Here is a 22,913-nt window from a genome sequence, read left to right as displayed (position 1 = left end):
AACACTGGGCCAAGGGTTCCTCGGCAAATGCCATGGTTGTTGTGGCAGCCACTAAAAAGGAGCTGTCCAAACAGAGCTCCTCTGTCCATCCCCTTAACAGAGAGTCTAGAGCTTTGGACAGATTTGAGAAGCAGGTGTATGCTTCAGCGACTTTCGCACTGTGATTGCTGAATTACCTGTCTCACTTCATTAAACTACAGAAGGACTTAATTAAGGAACTGTCTAGTTTTGCCCAAAGGTCCATGTCTGCAGAGGAGCAGTAAAATTTTCTTCCAGATTGGCCACCCTGCAGTCTATATCTAATGCGTCCATGAGGCTAATCTCACATGTCACAGAGGGTACCTCAAGGGTGACCCAGTTCAGGCATTGCTATAAGGCATCATGCCTGGATGTAGCTCTGTGACTTTGTGGAACCTTTCAAGCATCCTTCATCATTGCTTCTTTTGGTGGATCATCATTGTTTGGCCCCACTGATAAAGAGATGCTCTCCCGTTTTGAGAAGAATAGAAAGACCTCGTCTGCTATTGGAATCCATTTTTCTACCCCACGAAGACCATTTTCCAGGAACCAGCACGGTGGTAAGAAATTGTGGTTCAAATAGTCTCAAGGTCCTTTTCAGGAATCACAGGGAGATTTTTTCTCCAGAGGCAGAGGGAGAAATAACTATAATGGTAGATGCCACCCTAGTGACAGTGGGAGTCCACAAAATCAAGGATCACAAGATTCCTTCTTGGATAGGTCCTTTCAGCACTCCTGAGAGGTTGCCCGACTGTCCCTCTCTGGAGGCAGTCAAGGCACTTGTTCTTTCACCCAGATGCCTGGTTAACCATCACAAATGATTGTTGGGTGCAAAGGATCATATCCAGAGGATATTCCATTTTTGCAGAATCCAAAACCAAGCAAAAATATCCCCTATGTTCCACCCAGTCAGAAGGAGGAAGCAGCATTACAAATTGCAAAACTGATAGAAAAAAAAGAGTCATCCAGGAGGAGGTCCCACCAGACCAAGTTGGATCCGGAATTTACTCAAGGTTCTTTTTCATACCAAAGAAGACAGGGGACCTAAGGCCAATCATGGACCTAACCCTGCTAAACAAATCATTGGACGATGTGAAGTTCTGGATGGTCATGGTTCAGTCCAGCCTACCTCTGTTACAAAAGGATGACCGGATATGCTCCATTGTCCTTCAGGACATGTACTATCACATAAAAATGAACAGATGCTCCAGAAAGTTTCTCTGCTTCCGGCTGGAGGCCAGTCATTATAAGTTGACTACTGCCCTTTGGTCTCACCACAGCCCCCAGGGTGTTTACCAAACGGGATGGCAGTAGTAGCAGCTCACTTGAGACTGCATTGATTCAACATGTTTCTTATCTAGACGACTGGCTCCTGACCGCACCAACCAGGCATCTACTCTTATAAGCCAGAGACTATCTACTACAGTTAGCCCCCACCTTGGGCATCACAGTCAACATACAGAAATCTCTGCTACAACCCATACAGTTGATAGATTTAACAAGAGCTCATCCAGGCACAGCCAATTAGCTATCCCATTACCCCCAGCAAGTCTAGTCCTCAGTGCATTAGTTTCGATGGCTTCTACGATAAACTTAATTCCAGCAGCTCGCTTACACATGAGAGTATTCCAGTGGACTTTGGCAGTCCAGTGATCCTTACATTTCTATCCGCTGACTCACCCCATCAGGTTATCCCATGTGTGCAGTGACTCTCTTGTGTCGTGGTTCCACTCAGAAGAAGTCAAGCAAGTATGACCCTTTGTTCTTTCACCCCCCCAATACCTCATTGACCACCGATGCTTCTCAGCTGGGGTGGGGGGTATTAACTGGGTTGCAGGGTCCAAGGCACATGGTTGACACAAGACACCAATGTGCATATCAGTATGCCAGAGATGAGAGTGGTGCTTGTAACATTGCATGCATTTGAGAGCCTTCTACCTCTAGGAACTGTTGCAGTACAAGCAGACAAATATGTCAGTGGTATGGTATATGAACAGGAAGGAACCAGATCTTACCCCTTATGACGAGAAGCAGAGAGGGTTTGGCAGTGGGTGACCTCTTCTAAATGCTTGCTGATTGCAACGTACATTCTGGAGAAATTCAACATTCTGGCGGACAGGCTCAGCATAGTTATTCTGATGCCTAACAAGTGCTGTAAATCAGTCAATGGCAAACAGAATCTTCCAAAAGTGGGGTCAGCCTTGCTTTGATCTCTTCACTTCACCCCTCAGCAACAAGTGCAGCAGGTTCTTTGCCCTCATCCCTCGTCACCCTTCCCCTGCTCCATCCCCCTGTCCTTTCTGGGAAGATTTGTGGAGGTGTTCTAGGAACCACTGTTCCTTTTGAGCTCCTGGTTCTATCTGCTATCTATCTCAAGATAGTTCTTTCCATTATTTTATGTATCTACTTATACAACTGCAGCAAATGCGATCCAAGGTAATTTGGAGGACAGGGGTATTATGGGTAAGGGAGGAGCTCGAGAGTAGGATTCTAAGCTATAAAAAAAAAGGATCCGAGTTAGATCCGACATTCAGATCTGAACCCACAGTTGAGGAAGAATGAAAATGGACAACACAAATGGAATGTTAATGGTGAGTACATAACTTTTTTTATAATACAAATCAGAAGAAAAATGTCAACCTCATGCTGGAACAATAACCAAAAATTAGTAGAACAATGCTCCATTCTCAAGCATAGTAATGAACTGAAACTTTATTAAAGCAATAAATCGATACTATTAAGCACTTTTGTCTTATCACAATAAGAAGCTTCATCAAAGAAATCCATATACCAACTCTTTAAAAATAATCAAAACACACCTCTTAAAAAATTTAGCAAATCAAATAAACTCATTATTCAGGTTTCAAAAAGTGCTTCTTTCAGTTTCTACATACAGCTTATTTTATCTCTTTGGAATCCAAACTGTAGGTAAGATAAGAAAAATGTATTTGATTTGTGATTAAACAATGTATTTTTAAAAATCATCGTAATTAAATGCAGATGCTCACTTATAAGCAGTGACATTAAACTGGATGCAGTCATTATAACCTTAACCTTTAAAATCTGTTCATTGCAAGGGAGAGTCATTTATATACAATGGTTCCAAACTTTGTCTATTCCATACCTCTTTTTTTTCAGTTATATAACATATGCATATCTACCTCCTCATTTCTGGAACTGAGAATTGATATGAAGCTATTCAGTACTACTGTCATTAAAATCAAGATTACACCGAAACACCTCTATAAGCTGGAAGTATTCTTCCTTATAATCAGCAAGACATTGTCTTATAAAACAGCAAAATTATTCTTAGTATATGCTGTGTTTTGTTCCACCAACATTAGTTAGCAATAGCTCCCATTTTGAAGTTTATTATCTCCTCTATACCACTTCTTCAAATTCAACTACTTAATTTACTATAGCATCTAACTCTTTCACCTTTTGAGGATGGGGAGGGGGTCTTCTGACTTTGTGTCTAGCTATCACTTTTTTTTTTCAAACATTATCCACTTTATTAGATGTTTTGTACTTGAAATATCTCCCAGTGCTGCTAGTCCTAAGAAAAAATAATGTACTGATATATTTTCTTAAAAAATTGGTCTAGTCACTTCTGCAAATCATTTTTAAATTTCTATAGACTGCTTCAGTCTCACAGTGGGTGAGCAAATTTTTGTTTTCTGATCATTACATCTCCAGTATTACTCGAATATTATTTGGAACATTTTCTTAGGCATAACTAGAGTGTAAAAATGTTTATGGAGACATTTCCATGCAAAAATACAGAACCATCTTGCCTTTGTTGCTTCCATCCATAATTCTTCTGTATGCTGATCCTGAAATATCCTTTCCTCGGACTTTAATATTGTTCATTACTCCTTTTTTACTTTCATTCAAACCTTATGTACTTCACTAACAGCGTATCTATTTGCATCGTGATTTTCTTTTGTTCAAAAATGTACTAACTCAACCAGAAGGTCTTCTGTTTTTGTCCCTACAGTTTTTTATGCTGTTGTACAATGCCATACAGTACTGTACAATGCCATACTATAATATGACCCTTTGTTATCCTTGCTAAACTCAGTCTCAATCCAGTTCATAGCCTTTCCTGCCTTATCAAGTTAATGTCCGTATTTAACCTGAATTTTTTTGAGGGGCCTTTCTCCAAAACACATTGAGATGTCCTGTCCCCTTTCTTCAGTGCAGGTAGTGGCTTGCAGTCTTTATATTGCTTTAAATGCAACCAACTTTGAAATTGCTTAGCTGTTGTTTCTGTGGGTTAAATCTGTTGAAGTCCTCCTTTTACTTCCTGACAGTAGCCTAATAAATCCTAGGTGTCTCCCTATTCTCGGTAGCATTTCTTTCCGTTATGATTTGTGTTATTCCTTAGCATTGTTTATATTTTTATGTGTGTTGCCTTATAATACAATAATAAATCTGGTGTGGCACACTTGTTTGGCAATAGTAACTTCTCCCATGCCAGTCACAATGGCTTCCATTCGCATAATAGATCCCTTGTCCTTTTTTTTTTTTTTAACTTTATTCAACAAGAAGTTTGAGGAAAGATCCAAAAAAGCTTGCCGCCACAGATAGTGTGTGTGAGTATATAGATTTGGAGCACCTGGTGCTTTTGCTAATGATCTAAACTCAGTGTTTTCCAAAGTCCAAATGGCTGCTTCAGTTTGTCCCCCACCACCATATATGATGCTCCCTTTGACTTCAGTCATGTATTTTTAATCCCAACACTCAAATATTTCATCATGTCCACCTTATTCAGAAATCATGCATTCCCCCTCTCCTGATGTGGTAATATGCATCAGTATCTATTGGGCCTTTTCTACATTTATTTTAATTTGTGTTATGCTCCTAAAATTGTAAAACATCGCAAAAATGTTTTGAAAATCTTTCTTGGGATTTACCAAACTTGTTAAAATGTCAGCAAATTATGCTTTCCCATATGATTCAAAGCTTTTACCGGGGATTGCCTTTGCCACTGTACTATTTGTTCTAAACAAATTTGTAATAGCAGTTGGGACATCTGACTACTTCCCTTGTCAGTATGAAAGAGATGTACTTTTTTTTTTTTTTTTTTACTTCAGTCCTACTATAAATCTCTAAGTGAACAAACATCCCATCCTAGTTAGTAGAGCAAATAAATGTCTATTCAACTCTCTAAACACTTTTTCAACATCCAGGCTTAGTAAGGCCAGTCAGTGGAACATTTGTCACTTCTGATTCCTGTGCAGTTTGGGGAACCCTTATAACATTGGCTTCTGTTTGTTTCCACACAAACCCACATTAATCTTCATTGATTATTGTCTGTATTATTCATTATAATCTTGTTGCAGTGACGGACATAATGATCTTGTAATCCTGACCATTGTCAAAGCCTCTTTCCAAGATTTCAGAACTACGTCTCCTTCAGAAACTTGTTAAAGATCTCATGCCAGAGTCTAATCAACTTTTACCCTCCTGCTGACCGTAGTTCTGTTGGTATCCTGTCTCCTCCCAGCAACTTGCCCTTCTAACTGTTCATAGTTTCCTTTATCTCCTCCGTCATTATTGGGGATTGTAAAAAGTACACTGTGATAACAGGTGTGGTAGTAATGTTTTTCCAAGAAATCACATAATTTTGTTGTGATTTCCATTTAGTACATTTTCTGATGTATATAATAGTTTATAATACTTTGCGAAAACTTCCAGTATTGCCAATGGATGTTTAACCACCTTTTTCTCCCTGTCTATGAATCAACGTATTCCTCTGTCTACCCACTGTCACAGTCATATTAGCTGTTTCAGCCTTTTCAGACTATCCAAAAGTGTCTCTAAGAACTACTTGCTCTCTGAAACTGCACTTGCTTATATAGATATTAGCATATCTCTTGCTTGCATCTGTTAATTTCCTGCCTTTCCTCCTTATTCCATTTTACTTCCCTTTCTTCAAGAGTTGCAGTGTCTGTCGTGCCACCATGCAGCTGCCCATGCTTTTAATAAATGTTTCTCTTGTATAATCCTCCACTTGTTGCTTGAATTTTTCTGTCATATTTTTCTTGTAGAGGTGGTGAGGGACAGTGTCAAGGGCAGACTTTCCAACATGTATGGTCATAGGCAGAGCCCATTCTCACATCTGTGCTCTGGCGATGAAGACAGTCCATTCCTTGCAGTGCAAACCTTTCTTCACCATGCTCAAAGGTGCTATAGTGAACCACACCAACAACATGGCAGTGATTTAGTATATATTCAAACAGGGAGGAATTCACTTTTACTTCCTCTATTCAGAAGCATTGAGGTTATGGGAATGGTCTGGGTCAACAGAGGGCTTTGTGATTAGATATATTCCTGGGGAAGTCACTTCACTACTGGACAGGCTTAGCATTTGCTTACTGATGTCACACAAATGGACCCTCAGCCTATCTGTAGCTTCAAAGCTTTTAAATTGCTGGGAATCTTTTCTGTGACCTATTTGCATCCCTGAACAGTACCTAGTGCAGCAGTTTATTTTCCCTGATTCCTTGTGTGGATAAACATCCCAGAAGTGCTATTATAAGACATAGTCCCTTGAACTCTTTCACAATTTCCCTCATTTCCTCTTTTTCTGAAATTTATACAGAATTCCAGGCAATTCATTCTCATAGCCCCTGCTTGGCCTTGACAGGTGGGTTTTCTATGTTAATGCCTTGATATTCTAAAGAAGCCTTTATGTCTGAGGACATGAGAAAGCCATATAACCAAGCGTCTAGCAAGTGTTACCCAAATTTTACTCCCTCCAGCTAACTGCAAAGTTACTCCAGATGTTAATCATTCTCAGTGCTGCTGTTGCCTGTAACTATTTAGGTTATGTCCTGCCCAGGATGTAACACATGGACAGTCTTCAAAATGTTCTGCCTTCTCTTCACACATGGGCCCAGGCTGCTGTGTCTTGAGATCCATAAGATGAAAACAGCCTGGCCGCTAGTTTCTTCAGTAATTTCTTGCCACCCTCAAGAGCACCTGTGGGCTTCATAGGATCTGTGGTCAGCCCCACTCTTTCATTTTCAGCAGATAAAGTCCCTTTGTGGAACTCCTGCAGACAGAATTTATTTATTTTTTTTCTGTTTTTTTTTTTATAGGAATTGGGAACAGGTCTCCTTACGAATACTGGTGATTTAAGGTGTTAACATTTTAATTATTTTTAGTAGCTAGGACTAAACAGCGGAGTTCACTTTCAGGGGTCTATTGTTAATGTGGTAGTTCCCTGGGGTACATGACTTCTCAAAGGATACAGTAATGCATTTTTTGGCATTTAGTTTCAGTCTTTGATTTTGGCACCAGTTATCTGGGGAAAACTTCCCGCAAAATGGCAAAGACATTTGAGGATTCATTGACTGCACCTAGCTTGCAGTCATATACAAACTTAGCCAGAGCCTTTTGCTATTTGTTTTTACTTCAGAAAAGTAGATGCCAGGTAGGAAAGGTCCCAGCACAGAACCTTGGGGGGACTCCACTGGTGACTGGTCTCTTTAAGGAGGTAACTTCCCGTTTTGATTTCCTGCATCCTATCTGTGAACCATTTGGCAATTCAGTGGGTGACACAGAGGTTTATTCCTACTTTATTTAGCTCTTCTACTATACCTCAGAGGGAATTGGGTCTAAAGCTTTGGCTAGGCCAAGGTATGCAGTGTGTACTGTTTTGGCTTCATCCATGGCTTTGGTGACCTTTTCAAAAAAAAAACATAGAGTAACCATGATTTGCCCTTGAAAAATCCAAATTGAGATGGACTGCCTCAACATCCCTGCCAAAAAGACAGAACGCTACACATTTAACTTCTGTGTCAGTTTCTCTGAACAGAAGTAATTTATTGGTCTTTGCTCAGGGTCTTGTGCAGGCTGTTGTTGTTTCTTGTAAGGAGGTTTCTTGTAAAAAAAAATATGATTCCTCTTTCTCTGAAGAGGGTCAAGATGTGGAATCTGTTTGAGAGTGTGAAGGGACAGATTCAGGTTTTTCTCCTCTGGTTTCTGTTTCAGATGCTGAGAAGAGAATGGTATCTGAATCTCCCTGTGATGGATTCACTTTCTCTGAGACAGTTTCCAGAATGTGGCACTGTTTTCAGTGGGAAAAGACTGAGGTTTCTCAGTCCCTTACAAAATACTATGAATTGCTACAACTGGAATTCCTAAAACAGTTTATTATTAAAATTGTAAGTTGAGATGGCCACAAATGGAACACATGAAAGTTTGATTTTCGAATGTCCATCTTGCTGAACATCTCCATATCGAAAGTTCATATCAGTGAATGCACTGTGCATTAGCTGATATGAACTCGAGTACTGAGAGAGATCGCGGTACAGTGCATCTAGGGTAATTCATCTCTTTCCTCAGCTGGAATATATAAGATGCAGTGTGTGGGGGGGCTACAGCCCCCCACAGGGGGTGCAGGGGGGCTTGCCCCCTGCAAGAACTTAAAGTTTAATGTTGGGCAGTACATTCGTACTTCTGACAACAAGTACTGGTGTTCCTTTTGTGCTAGTTGTAGAGGAAATGGTATGTCGATTCATGTCGAATCGACTTTACTGGGTTATGTTCGACATTTACATTTTCGTAAATGTCAAATTTTAAGAAAAAATGTCAGTGTTTTAGTTCAAAATAGAACTGATCATGGACATTATGATAGTAAACCTCCCAGAACACACTCCCATTCTCCCACTGTTGTCAGCATTGCAGACGATGTGTTTGTTACAGCCTGTAGTTTCCATGACAGTCAGTCTGCTGCACCTGAAAAGCAGGTAGAATGTACAGAGTTTCTCAGTCATTCAGGGTTTTTTTAACACTAATTCCAGACCTGACCCAGCAACTATATCTTTAATCCAGCTGCTGCTAGGTATTTCCTAATTCTAATCCTTATCCTTCAGACAAGGTTAGTAAAGCTATTGTATTGATAAGTTTGTGGGGAAAGTGTATGCTTCTGCAACTTTGATTTTTAGATTTCTTAAATGTCAGGCTCATATGTTAAAGTTTTAACTGACTAATTGTGAAAGTCTGAGAAATGTTTTTGCTACAGTTTCCCTTGTAAAGAAAAATCTGCTTTGTGTAGTTTCTTGTGTTTTCTGAAGTCAGTGGTCATTGTCTGAGATGTCTTTATAACTCTGTTGTTACTGTTTCCAGAACTGTTGCCACTGGTATTATTTTGAGGAGCTTTGGCTGTATATAGTCCTATAACTTCCCAGACAATGTCAAGAATGACATTCTGAATTATACATTGTATAGAAATTTAGTTTTTGAGCCCTCTGCTTTAGAGGTTATCAAAAAGTGTGATGAAAGAGATTGAGCTGATTTTGGGAATTTCTTGTTTTTTTCATCCCTCCTCTAAATTTTTCTAAGGGAATTTCTGCTCTCTTATCCAATTTGGCAAGAAACTAAATAAGTCTCAGCAAAATGCTTCTAAACAGAAGTTTAAAAAGCAATGACAGGGAGGTTCCAAAAAGAAAGCAGGGTCCCCTCCCAGAAAAAAGGACAGTCAAACAAGGTAGAATGACTATTAGTAGGGCCTTGTACCCCCTCCTATCCTGGCAGTCCCTTATCCCTTCGAGAGAATGTCTGAATCTTAATTTCTCTCTTTGGCAACAGATAGTATCAGATAGATGAGTTCTGAAAATTATCCATCTAGGACACAGATGGCAGTGGGAGGAAATTTGTCCTTTACAGAAAATTCCTCTTCGTCCAGCAAACCAAACCCGTCTCTTCCATCTTGTTCTACCTCATATGTTGTCCAGGGATAACAGATGCAGTTCCTCCTTCCCAGTTGGGCCACTGTCACAAATTGCTTCAGGAAAAGAAAGATCCAGAACTTGTCTCTGTTTGTGATAGTGCCCAAGTTCAAAATGCACTTCATAACCTGTTACTCCTTTTTCATTTGAAATTGTTTTGAGACCTTAGATTTAAAGATGCACATCATTGCATTCCTATTCATCAGTATTTCAAGTGTTTCTTCAAGTTTTGTGTGTCTGGATCACATTATCAGTTCTTTGCCTTACACTTTGGGCTGTCCACTGCTGTAGGTGTTCAAAAAGTGTCTAGCTCCTGTCATAACCTATTGCAGGCTACAGTATATTCACATTTTTCCATATTCAGATGTCTTTCTTTTTTTTGGTGGAGTCTTTTTCAAAATGTTAGAAGTCTTTCATTTGGGTAAGAGATCTCCTGCACAGGCTGGGAATCCAAGAGAACATTCAAAAGTCTTTCTTGACACCAACACAGGATTGTGTTTCTGGGTTGTCTGCTTGACACCTCAATGCAAAGAGCTTTTCTTCCACAGGAAAAAAAAATTATCTATATTTAGATCTATTCCAGGAGTTTTAAACTCAGACTTCTGTCATCGAGAGAATATCTTAGGATTATTGGTCTCATGGCATCCATGATTCTCCTACCTCTTTCAAGACTACACATGATACAATGGTATATGAAGTCTCTCTGGTCCCAACATCAACACCCGTCGTCCTTTCAGTTTGTGAAAAGGAGAAATCCCTTGGTGGAGACCTTAAATATCCCTGACTCCAGGTCTCCCATTCTCCCCTCCTGCTCTAAAGCAGTCATTGCAGATGCTTCAGACTCTGCTTGGGGAGCAGTATCAAAGGAAATACATGTGCAAGGTCTCTGGGACAAGAAAGACAGACCAAAGACATGAACATATATATATATATATATATATATATATATATATATATATATGTATGTATGTATATATATATATATATATATATATATATATATATATATATATATATATATATATATGCTAACAATTGTAAAGGCTCTCAGCTCTCTGAATCATCTGTGGTCCCAGGTTGTGGTTAGAGACAATACCACAGTGATGTTGTACATAAGCAAGGAGGGAACCAAATCTTGCCTCACTTGCAGACTAGCCATTTTAGCATGGGATATAGCTTTACAGCACAGTCTCACTGTACAGTCATCTTGCATTCTGTCAGAGCAAAATTGTGACATACAAGCTGAGCAGGACAAAGGCAGACCCTCATGAATGGAAAATAGATCAGGGGGGTCTGCCATGATTTTAGCCTTCTTTGGAGAATTCCTCAGATGTACCTTGTTGCATCCTGTGTAAACAATCAACAGGCAAAATTCTGTTCCAGGACTCCATACAAGAAGGCTAAGAAGATTTTCTTTTCCTTAGACATGAATGTGGTGGTATACTTTTCCACTGAAATTCCGGGTACTTCTGAAGATTCAGAAGAATTTCCAAAGATCACTGTGGTGATTTTCTTATGGCCCAGGTAACAGTAGTTCTCCCTTCTTTAGGAATTGGCCAGAAGCAATTACCACAAGCTTCTTTACTGACACTTGTATGCCTAAATTGGAATCCATTTTTACTTTAAGCCAGTCTGCCCTTATCTGTGTGTTTTTTTTTCCCTGAAACCAAGATTGAGGGAGAAAACATGCTTCATATCTTGGATATCCACAAACACTCTAGTACTATCTTGGCAGAACAGAATCTTTCAGAACTTCTGATCAGTTGTCTATTTCTTGTGAACGTATGAAGAAGGGCCAACCTATGCCAAAGCAGACTGTTTCCAAATGTCTGTCTCAGGCTATTACCTTTTGTTATTCCCATCACAACAAAACTGCTCCAGGCTGGGTCAGTGCTCATTCTGTCAGGGTGTTGGCTTCATCTGTGGCTTTTTGGAAATGTTTGTACTCTAGGTATTCTAGAAGCAGTAACTTGGTCCTCTGCACATACTTTTACAAAAACACTTTTCCAGCTGTAGGATAGGCTTTGCTAGGACCATTTTCTTGGGACTCCTGGACCCTTTCCCTTGCAACTCCCAAGTATTCTAAGCTGTGGTAATCTATGCATACATCTTGGGCTACTGCAGGAGTGATCAATATGAAGAACATAGTGCAGTTGTGTAAATAAACTTATCATAGCAGTAGATGTTCAACTAATCACTGCTGCAGTGGCTGTTCCATCCCTCCTTCCTCCCTATTTTTTAGTATGTTTCTTATGTCAGGGTGTGGATATATATATATTTCTTTTTCCTAGCATTGTCCTTTCAGGGCTTAGCCTCCCTGTCTCAGTTGATATGAAATTTCTGAAGGGTTTTGTGCCCAAGCCTGTCTTTTTACTCATCTCGGTCTGGGCGTGTGGAAGGTGCACTGAAGCTTTGGAAGCTGACTGGCTGGTATATTCTATACAGGACATAAGCCATGTAGCTTAGGTTACTGTAGAAGTGATCATTTGAACATCTACTCTTATGGTGAGTTTACTTACACAACTGTGCTTTCTTCCTCCTTCTGTACCTAAAAAAATACAAGTTAAAGAGCACTTGCCTGCAACGTTGGCTCAGCCTACACCTCAGCCTTTGGTGAGTGACTCTGCAGTGGCCGCAGTCTTTTCTATCACCATTGACCGTGAGTTAGCCATGCCATGCCCTCTGCTGCTGTTCTAGTACCCACACTGGACATGGAAGAACTATATTCTTTACGGTACAGGATGTTTTCCAAGAGGTTCTTCTGGGGTGGGGCAGGGTGAGAGACCTATTTCCCAGGTTGAAGTGCCATCCTTCATTCGGTCTCCTGCTAGGTCTGTCCATAGGAGAAAAGTACCAATAAGTTGTGACATATTTCATCTAAACATAGTGTGTCTTATAATAAACATGAATTACTTATCCTAGGTAATTGTTTATTGTAGGTTTTGAATCCAGTGAAACAGCAGGAAGACTTAAATATGACTCTTAATTGCACGTATCCAGAGGATGTGTGATCAGAAGACTCTGATAATGGCAGGGACAGGGCTACTTCAGTATTTTCTTCAAAAGCACCTGACTCTGAAGGGAGTGCTTCCTCAGTTTCTTCTGTATAGGAGTTTTCTTTTTCCAAAACTGTAAACAGAATGGATAATGTATCTTTGTGGGAAAGTCCCGCCTCCCCCAGGAAATTAATTAATATGTTAAAAGCAGATAGGCCGCATACTACACCTATTCAGACTATTGAGCCAGCCTTGTGCGATTTTGATTCTGCATGCAGAACTCCTGATGGTCATTCTTCAGTCACTAAAAAGGCAGATAAACTTTATGAAGTTCCTCAGTCTAACAAGTATTTGCTTTCTCACCTTGGGGTACAACTATTTCTGTTTCTTCTATAGCTGCTGACAAAGTTCTGGTCAATTCTAATCCACCTTCAGAGAAGGATGGTAAAGCAACTGAGAGATTTTGAAAGAGAATCTTTTTCTGCAGTTATAGCCTTCAGAATCCTGAGCTAAAGAGAATTTTTTTCTTCATCTACTCAAGCCTTCAGAATCCTAAACTACCAGGCTCATATTCTGAAATACTTATTAACTTCTGTCTATTTTTCTGCCAGATTATTATTAGAAGATAAATTCTTTCTGAAACGTATTATTGCTACTCTTTCTAAAGTGTCTAAATATTATTTAAAGATTGTGTGTGATTGTGCTGACTCTGTGTCCAGGGCTTTAGATATTGCTACTGTTATTAGATGTTTTGCCTATATATTTTGGGTGTATATAATCAGTTTTCTGAAGAAGTAGAATATTTGATTTTGAATTCTCCTTTGTATGGTTTTGTTTAGTCGTTTTGCTACATAGGCACTCAAACAGTTTAATGAAAGAGGCAAATTTATCCAGGAAATTACTAAGATTCTCAGTTCCCTTTTTCTAAATCTTCCAAAAACCTTGGTTCGTTTTTCAAAAAGAAAGGCAACAATCCCAGTAAGCTTCCAGCAAACAGGAATCTAAAAAGAAATGACAGAAGGGGTTCAATAAAAAGCTAGGATCCTTTCAGAAAAAGAGACAGGCCTCTACCTCGGAATGACTATGCCATCACTCTTTCTTCTTCCTCCACCTGCGTCTTCCTCTTCAAATCTTTCCCAAAACTTGTTTCTCAGTCTTCTACTTTGGCAACTGAGTGTTTCTGACAAGTGGGTTCTGAGAGTAGCTCATGAGGGTTCCAGATGGCACTGGATAGACATACCTCTTTTTCGGGGAATTCCCCCTGCTATTAACTTTACATTCTGAATCTTTGTTTAACTCTCCAATTTTCCTACATTCTATCAGAGCAAAATGTAGTGACAGACAAGCTGAGGAGGAAAAGGTCAGACTTTCACCCGTGGAAGTTGAGCAAGGATTTCTTCGAGGAATTGGTTCAGTTCTTATTTGCCTCCTTTCAGAACAGGCAGCTAAACAAATTCTGCACCAGATTACTTGTAGGAAGAACTGGAAAACAGATGCTTTTGCTTTCCAGTGGGCAGAAATGTTCCTTTATGCATTTCCATCCTTTCCACTGTTATACAAGGTCATTCTGAAGATTCAAAAGGACTCTCCAAAGATTATTGGGATGACTTCCTTCTGACCCAGGCAACAGTGATTCTTCCATCTTATGGAACTGGCCAAGGGCAGTTACCCCAAGTTCCTCAAAGATTGGATCTATTCACAATTCTCAAATAACTGCAGCTGACTGCCTGGATGATTCAGTTTTGATATCCCTTTAGGCACCTTCTTTATGAAGACTTGCAGCAGCTACTAAAGGAGACAAGAAAACACGCTACTAGGAAATCTTATGTTAGTAAGTGGAAAAAATGTCCCCACTAGTAACCAGGACCAAGTCAGGAATTATGTGCTACAGCTTCTTCAGTATTTGTGCGAGTTACTATCCTCTGGCCTGTCTTATTCCTATTTCAAGGTTCATTAAGACCAGCTAGGAAAACAGATGGCATCTACTTGGGATTTTAACTTTATGCTGATAAAGTTAACTTTGTTTCCCTTTGAACCCGCTCATCTGGCTGACTTATGGTTCATAACATTGAAAACTGTGCTACTTATTGTTCTGTCTTCTGCAAGCAGAGTTTGAGTTGTAGTCTTTTATGGTGGATGAGTGCTATTTGGTTTTCCAAAGAGAGAGGTTTACTTTAAGAACAAATCCATTGTTCATGCCAAAAGTTTTTTTCAGAGTTTGCACTGAATCAAGCCATCACTTCACCTGTTTTCTCTCCAGTCTGTGAGAAAGGATTTTCCTTACTCTGGAAGTGCACAGGTAACTCCAATATCGTCTGGAGAAAACAAAGTCCTTTAGGAAAGCTGAGTAGCAGTTTATCGCCTGTGATGGGGCAAGGAAAGGACAGCCTGTGTCAAAACAGACCATTTTCAAGATGCTTTTTTTGTTATTCCCACCATGGCAAATCTATTCCACGCAGATCCAGAATCAAGGCCCATTCTACTAGAGCCTTGTCCTTTTTGATGGTATATTGGAATGGTGTGGACTCGAAGCATTCTAGAGGCAGCTACTTGGTCATGTGTACATCTACATAGCATTACAAACTGGATTCCTTCTCCAGGTCCAGGACAAACTTTGCTAGGGCTATACATCAGGGGCCGCTGCATCCTGATCCTTCCTCCTGCTAGGATGGATAAGCTATGGTAATCTTCCCAAATAGCTATAGGCTACTGCAGTAGCGGGAATGATAAACATAATGCAGTTGTGCAAGTTGCACTCAATGTGACAGTAGATGTTCAAATTTTTCACTGCTGCATCAGCCGCACACACACTGTATTCCTCTCTTTTCATATAGTTATTTTTTGAAATATGTGTTCCTAACTTTTGGGGGGGTTTCAAGATGGGTAGGCCCTCTCTCCTTTTTGGAGAGCAAGAAAGTCCTGAAGAAGTTGGTGCCCTGGCTGCTCTTTTTGCCCAGTGGATCTCAAGACACAGCAGCCTGGGTGCATGTCTGGAGGGGAAGCAGGGACTTTTGAAGACTGGTTGACCATTATATCCTGGGCAGGATATAACTAAAAATGGCTATAAGCTACGGCAGCAGTGAGGAATTCAAATGTCTTTTGTTATGGTAAGTGCAACTCACATAACTATGCTTAATAGTAGGTAGCAAGGGGCATGGGCAGGATTCATAGACTTTCACAAAATCACATGAAATATATAAATATAAATATGTACATGTGCGACTGCATCTGTTTGAAAGGTACTTTTTCAGTCATCTTCTGTCCATTTTTGCTAGTGCCTGTTAACTTACAGGAATATACACACACACACACACACACACACACACACGTGTGTGTGTATTAAAAACATAACTGCAAAGTGATGTGGCACTGCTGTGTATGGGTACTTCACTTTATTTGGAAGAAGAAACATTCAAACATAATGACAGTGGACCAGGTTATTGATTGATTTATGGAGTAGTCAGATACACTTTGTTGTTGTTGTCTTTCAGCTTTTCCTGGTTAGGGGTCGCCACAGCGGAACTCCGGTCCGCTAATTATTGGCAGTAGATTTTCACGAATGCCGAGGTGCCAGCTCGATGTTCAACCTTCAACGAAGGCACACCCATTTACGCATGTCTTTCGAACGCCCACCCAACCGCGGGGAGGACATGCAGACTCCACACACATTGACAATATAAAATTGTTTTGACTAAATAAACCTGTGGTCTTCATGTAATACAAAAAAGCTGTCATGTAAACCTTGTTGCATTTTGTCATGCATAAATAAACCAGTAGTACGTGAACTGTAATTATGTAAAGTCTTTTTTTTTTTTTGCTACAAGTGTATTTAGGGGAACCAAATACATTTTGATTATGTAATTTTACACTGCTTGTTTCTTTTAATTTGCATGTTTTTGATATGCTTTACTTTATGCTGTTGAACATTAAACATTTTTCAGGTAGCACAACCACTTTTACTCTTATCATTTCTTCCACCAGTGGAACACCACCCATCCTCTGCAGTGACTTTTGTGAGCTCTGCTATAACAGCCCACTGAAGGCACACTTTAGCTGACCGTGCAGTTGCAGCATGGGCTTGGTATACCCAGGACTACACAAGACAGACACCTAGTTCTCCCACTATCTCCCTCCTCTGAGTTCACAGGCAGCGGCAACTCACCTCCTTTCTCCCGTTAGCTTCTATGGGTGCCAGAACTGCTATTCAAATTACAGTTTTCTGCAAAATTGTCAAGGCTTTTATCTCTGTATGTGAAACAGCGACCACACTTTTTTCTTATGTTGACTTTAAGAATGTAAGAACTACAAGATATGCGATATATTCTAATATTTTAATATTTATTTCTTTGATAGCTAAGTCCTACTTCCAAAATGAAGAAGACACCTTCAGGAAGGGCTGTACCTCCTCTTGGGCCAGAGACTAAAGTGCTAGTTGTATGGGTTGAACGTTACGATGATATAGGTAAAGTAATCATTTTAAAATTTTGTATGAAAGTGGCAGTTTACTTTAAATGCAGTAATATAGTCTCTTCCCGTTTGTTTATTACAGTCTGTTTTATATTAAATGCCACATGTAGGGAGATGGATTCCATGGTTTAAAACATAAATAAATAAGCCCACTTTCTTAAAAACAAATTTTGTTGAGCCATGGGTCTAACTTTGCTGTTTTATACTCCTTCTCTTGCAAAGCTTAAGACTTGTCTAACCTGAAGCAAAATTAGGACACGTTATTGGGCATTAACATGCAGGCAGGGGCTTTGTAGACATTATGTGGTGGTATGGTCTCTACTCTGAAGATTTTTTAAAAATTAGTCTTTGTTTAGCAAAGGTGAAAAAAGAGATTGTTTACTGTGTGAACATACAGGTGCACTTTATCTGTGAAAATTAAAACAAAAATAATTGCCCATGCTCCTCCTTTCTTTGTTCGAAAGGGAAGGGATCATAGCATTATCCAAGTAAATTACTTTGTTTAGAAGTTTTACAGTGTCATGCTCCTTCCTCTCCATGCTAGTCCATTGAAAAGCTTCTGCAGCAGGCAGGAAGCTAAGTGCACGCTTAACTTCAAAATGAACATTTTTTCAATATAAGGAAGGTATAATGATGTTCAAAGTGGAACATGTCTGGTGAGCTTCTGTGTGTTCTGTATGTTCATTTTTGACTAACAAATACGACATTTAAGATCTGCACCCTGATATGTATTTTAAACAAAGCTTACAATCCCTGTCAGATATTGGAAATTATACAGTGGATGTAAAAAGTGTACACACCCCTGTTAAAATGCCAGGTTTTTGTGATATAAAAAATGAAACCACAATAAATAATTTCAAAACTTTTCCCACCTTTAATGTGACCTATAACCTGTACAATTCAGTTGAAAAACAAACAGATCTGTTAGGGGAAACAAATGTAAAAAAAAAAAAAAAACTTACAATAAGCTGGTTGCATAAGTGTGCACAGCCTTAAACTAATACTTTGTTGAAGCCAGGGATTATGGGTTCATTTCCCATTGGGGTTGATATAATATTAATACAATTATAACTTTTGATGAGACAGGTATGTGCCTCAGAGGTTCCCTATCCATGTGAAGCAGAGTCCATCTCTAACCCTGTTTAAGGATAACCTTGATCAATGGATGGGAACTCAGATACTGACCTCTGGGTCTGCCTCCATTTCAGTGTTAGAGGTAGACAGTAATGCCCAAAATAATATACCCCCCATGCATAACCTCTAAAAAACTTCCTGACATACCTTCTCTTAACTACCCGTACTACATAGGGACACAGTTGGGTTGGTTTACATGGCTAGGCTTATAAAAGCCCTGGTGGTTGTCAACCTAGTATTTACCTGTGAAACTATAAACATGAGTATTACTTTTTACTTTTGTAGACAAAGTTGTTTAAAAACTACTTTTCCTTGGTAAAAGCTATGCTGTTTTACTTTGGGGGTCTGGAGTAAGTGTTTAAAGTGCTTTTTGTTGTGTTTTTGTGAAAAAGTAACTTTTACTACTTATTTGTGTTGCCAGCTACTTCTGCCATGATTCCCCAGGAATAAAACATCTTTTTTTGGCTTTACCATGGAGCAACCCTACCATTTCCTTGGTTCTTCCTTCTTCCAGCCATAAAAGGAAAAAAAAAACAATAAGCAGCCTTTGCCAATACAGCAGACTATTAAATGCCTCTGCTATATGTGGCTGACTCTGCTATCGCAATTTCTCATTCCTCAAACATTCATCTTTTTCCTTGGTTCCCTGTAGTGGGGTCCCTGCAGCCACCATAGGCTTAGAGTTAGGCATGTCCTCTGCAACTGTTGGACTGCCCTTGGTGAGTAGGGGAGAACTACTCTTGTCGGTCCTGGAGGAAGGAGCAGGGAATACCACATTACCTTGATAGACAGGGATACCTGTCCCTAGGTAGTTATTGCCTCTAAAAGTAGGTCTGCTTCTTCAGAATTTCTTGTCAAGAAGAAAAAAATGTTAGGAATATGTCAAATGCTGTCTCTGATGACTTGGTTAGGAGTGATTTATTGAGCTGAGCTCAGAGTTTTAGTTAAAGCTTCTGACCCTTCCAGTTCTGCAGTTACTTGTTAAAGAAGAAAGGAATTCTTCATTTTCTGAACCCAAACATAATTGTAAAGGGACAACTACTGTTTTAAGTCTTCGGATTTCTGATTCTAACTGTGAGGGAAGTGTGGCTTCTGATAGTCCTTTTGAAGGCTTCTTGTTTTCTGATACTATTTCCAGAATGAATTGGTTGTTTCAGTGGGAACAAAATAGCATTCCCACTGTCTTTTAAGAAATAGTATGATTTACTTCAGCTGGAATTTCCTGAACCTACACCAGTTTCTCCTGATGTCCTTCTATTCCTATGTTGCAGTATTTTAGGTGTGGGATTTGGCTCCTATACAAAAGCTTCATCTTGGCTGTTGCAGTGTGTGTGGTACGTTACATGTAGGGCCATAGACCAGGGGCCTTAAATGTAATGTCTGCACGCACAATCCTCAGAACTTTTCGGCCGTAGACGACATTCGCATCGTACAATTGCTTCTCCACAGACATCGCATCCTAAGATAAGTAACCTGTTGGGTTTCTAAGTTTCTTATTTTTGAAGGTTGTTCTTGCTAACGCTTAGTTGTTGTTGCCTTTAGCTGATGCCAGGGAAAAAGGGAAAGTGCCAATGTGGGTGCCAGATACACCATAAAGACGCCCATGACAGATGTGTTTTTTGCCTAGGCCGATAACACGATTACTCCTCCTGCGCTATTTGTCAGCTTATGTCCAAGACTTTGTGCAGCCGTCTATCAGTGTTAAACCTCTACCTGGAGAAACAGCACCTTGAGCGGTTAGCCCTTAGGATGGATCCTACATCGGAGGCCGCACCTGATCCCCTCATGCAAGAAGGCCAAGGTTCCTAGGCCTTATTCGCCTGCTGCTCCACTTCCTGACGCACCACCAACTACCATTCTAGGGGTTGAGGTGCACTCAGAGGATGCGGCGACTGCAGCGACGTCCCTAGTGGGAGCCGTTTTGCAGCTGATGACCGGCACGTCCGCGGAGCTTATCCAGACATCGACAACTGTCAGTGTTGAGGGGGAACCAGATTTGGTGGTACCTCCGGCAGGGATCCAGACTTCGGATGTGCTACTGTCCAAACCCGATGCCAAGCCTCTCTCTATTTCTCCCCTGGCCAAAAAGAAGCAAAAAACTAAACATACCTCCACCTCTTCAGAAGTCACACTGGATTGGCAGGCCTTCACCTATTCTCTCATGCAGGCCATTATGGCCCTCAGGCCTTCATCCTCAGCCACCTCCACCCTGCCTCTTCTGAGCCCTAGGCCTGCCTCCTCTTCCTTCCCATCCACGACCCCTCAAGTCAGAGAAGTAGAACATGATTCTTCCTTCTCATCTTCAAAAGACTCCATTTCTTATGTTTCCCAGATTGCCTCCCCCCAGGAATATTACTCTCCTGATGAGGAATCTGTGGAAGGGGATTTCTCCCCCTGAGAACACTGCCTTTGGTGAGACCATACCAAGATGAAGGATTACTTTAAATGGGATATGTCCCAAATGACAGACACCCAAAAAAGGTACTTTGAGCTGCTGCAAGTGGAATCCCCCTCCCTTTTAGCAGATGTTCTTCGTGTTTCACAGTTGCAGTCATCACATTTGGGTTATCTGCTTGCAGTAGCCCTCAGTCAGCCTGATTAACAAAGTCTTGGGTCCTGCTTCGGTTGCTGTCTCTTCTTCCATGACGTCAGGTAGTCAGGGGTATAAAACATGCAGCCGATGCAATTACATCAGTCTTTCTTGCCGTGTGGTGCCCAAAGCAGAAGCAGTTCGCAAGTGCCGGTCGGCCGACTCCTGAAATTTTCATTTTCGAGTTTCAGAACTGAAGTCTTCAACTAAAAGCGAAGTACCCCATTGTGGAAACTTTTTCTTGCTCTAAACCGATGTCAGTAAAAGTAAATAATTGCATTTCTTGTGGAAAGCAAATACCTCATAAAGATTTTCATTCGTACTGTATTCCTTGCCTAGGCCCTGACCACGACATACCTCGCTGTCATTTTTTTGCCTTATTTAAACCATGAACTATCAATCGTCGGTATATTTTCGCTTCTAAATATTTTGGTGCTCAGTTCAATTATCTATATATGTCTTCGGTAAGCCATACGACTACCAACATTCTGAAAAAACGCAAAGATAAAGACAGAAACAGGCTACCTAGGTCCAAAGCTGTCGACGACGCTTCTCCTAAGCCAGTCGCCAGTTCGCCGGTACTCAGGCGCTTTCGCAGCCCCTTATACCCGCTACTTCAGATTCACAGGCCTCTACTGAGACACATTCGGAGTCCGGTATGCCGCGAGATGCTTCAACTGTGGAACCTGCGGATGTCTCTACCTTGGATGGGTCCGGAGCTGCTGTGCAGGCACCGGCTTCTGAGGGTGTATTCAGGCCAACTGACTTGCATATTAAACCGATGCAATCTTCTTCTTCAAGGCCTAAAACTCGAACCATGCCTTGAAAACTGACACCCAGACTGCATGGTCAGGCCTCTATGCCTAAAAAACAATTGATAAGAATGGCTGAAGACCTTATTACTTTAATCAGGGGAAGCCAACCTTCCCCTTCTAAGAGACCTAGGACGGATTTTGCTTATGATACTTCTGACCAGGATTCTGAAATTTCTGTTTCGTCTGATGACCAGGATTTACCCTTGTCTACCTATGAGGATTCTGATGCTGAGGACTCTTCCCTCTGCCCATTAGGGCCTTAAACTGCCAGTTTCGTATGTTAAAGTATCACCAGCATATTATTGGATTGCTTAGACAGAAAATTATGCTGATTTCTTACTGTGCTGAAAATAGGGATATACAGGGTTTAATACATTCTGCTGAACAAGTTGGAAAACATACTTTGCAATGTGGTTTTGATTTACTTGAGGCTTCTTGCAGGGCTGCTGTCACTGGATCTGTACTTAGAAGGCATGCTTGGCTTAAGGAGCAATCCTTGCCAGATCATGTTAAAGCTAAATTACTGGATGCTCCCTTAAATCAGGACCGCCTGTTTGGCAATAAGACAGAAGAAGTTCTTAAAAAATGGAGGAAAAAGCTAAATCTATGCAAACTGTTAAAGATTTCTTACAAGTACAACCTCCAAAATTTGGAGGAAAAAGCTAAATCTATGCAAACTGTTAAAGATTTCTTACAAGTACAACCTCCAAAATGTAGTAGGCATTGGCCTTCTAAGAATTGGTCCTTTCCTGCCTCTTCCAGGCCTTCTCAGTCCAAACCCAGATCCAGCAGAACATCCAGGCTTCTGTCCCAGGGTACGCACAGGACTAAGCAGTGGGGGCCCCCCACTTCCAAATCTGGGAGTAATAAAACTCTCCCTTATGGTAAACTGCCTCAATGACTTAACTTTAAAACTTCCAAGCACTTCTCAACTGACTGCCCCTTTGGGGGGAAGGATTGCTCTTTTTGCAGAAAACTGGGAAAGACAAATGGGTTTCAAATATAGTGTTCCAAGGGTATAGATTTCACTTCCACACGTTACCAACCACAAACGGTTGGCCAGATCTACCCCCAAATAAGTGAGCAGAGGCTCAAAAGCAAGTACTCTCTCTCTTAAGCATAAAGGCTATTCAAACTGTACCAGAAGAGAAAA

At 40.5% G+C, this 22,913-nt stretch overlaps 1 protein-coding gene across 2 annotated transcripts in view; it reads left to right on the top strand.

Annotated features, from left to right (window-relative positions):
- Nucleotides 1-22,913, top strand: part of RALGAPB (Ral GTPase activating protein non-catalytic subunit beta) — a 3,411,848-nt gene that overhangs the window by 3,055,353 nt on the left and 333,582 nt on the right. For both annotated transcript variants that reach the window (XM_044090192.1, XM_044090191.1), the window contains exon 27: nucleotides 17,108-17,216. In XM_044090192.1, coding sequence (XP_043946127.1) covers nucleotides 17,108-17,216 — 109 coding nt within the window. The remainder of the gene's footprint in view (nucleotides 1-17,107; nucleotides 17,217-22,913) is intronic.

Source organism: Protopterus annectens, chromosome 12.part0 (assembly GCF_019279795.1).
Source record: "Protopterus annectens isolate FY-2018-M chromosome 12.part0, PAN1.0, whole genome shotgun sequence".
Classification (NCBI taxonomy): Eukaryota; Metazoa; Chordata; order Ceratodontiformes; family Protopteridae; genus Protopterus; species Protopterus annectens.
The sequence above is the reverse complement of the archived record's forward strand: the minus strand, read 5'-3'. Positions and strand labels throughout refer to the sequence as shown.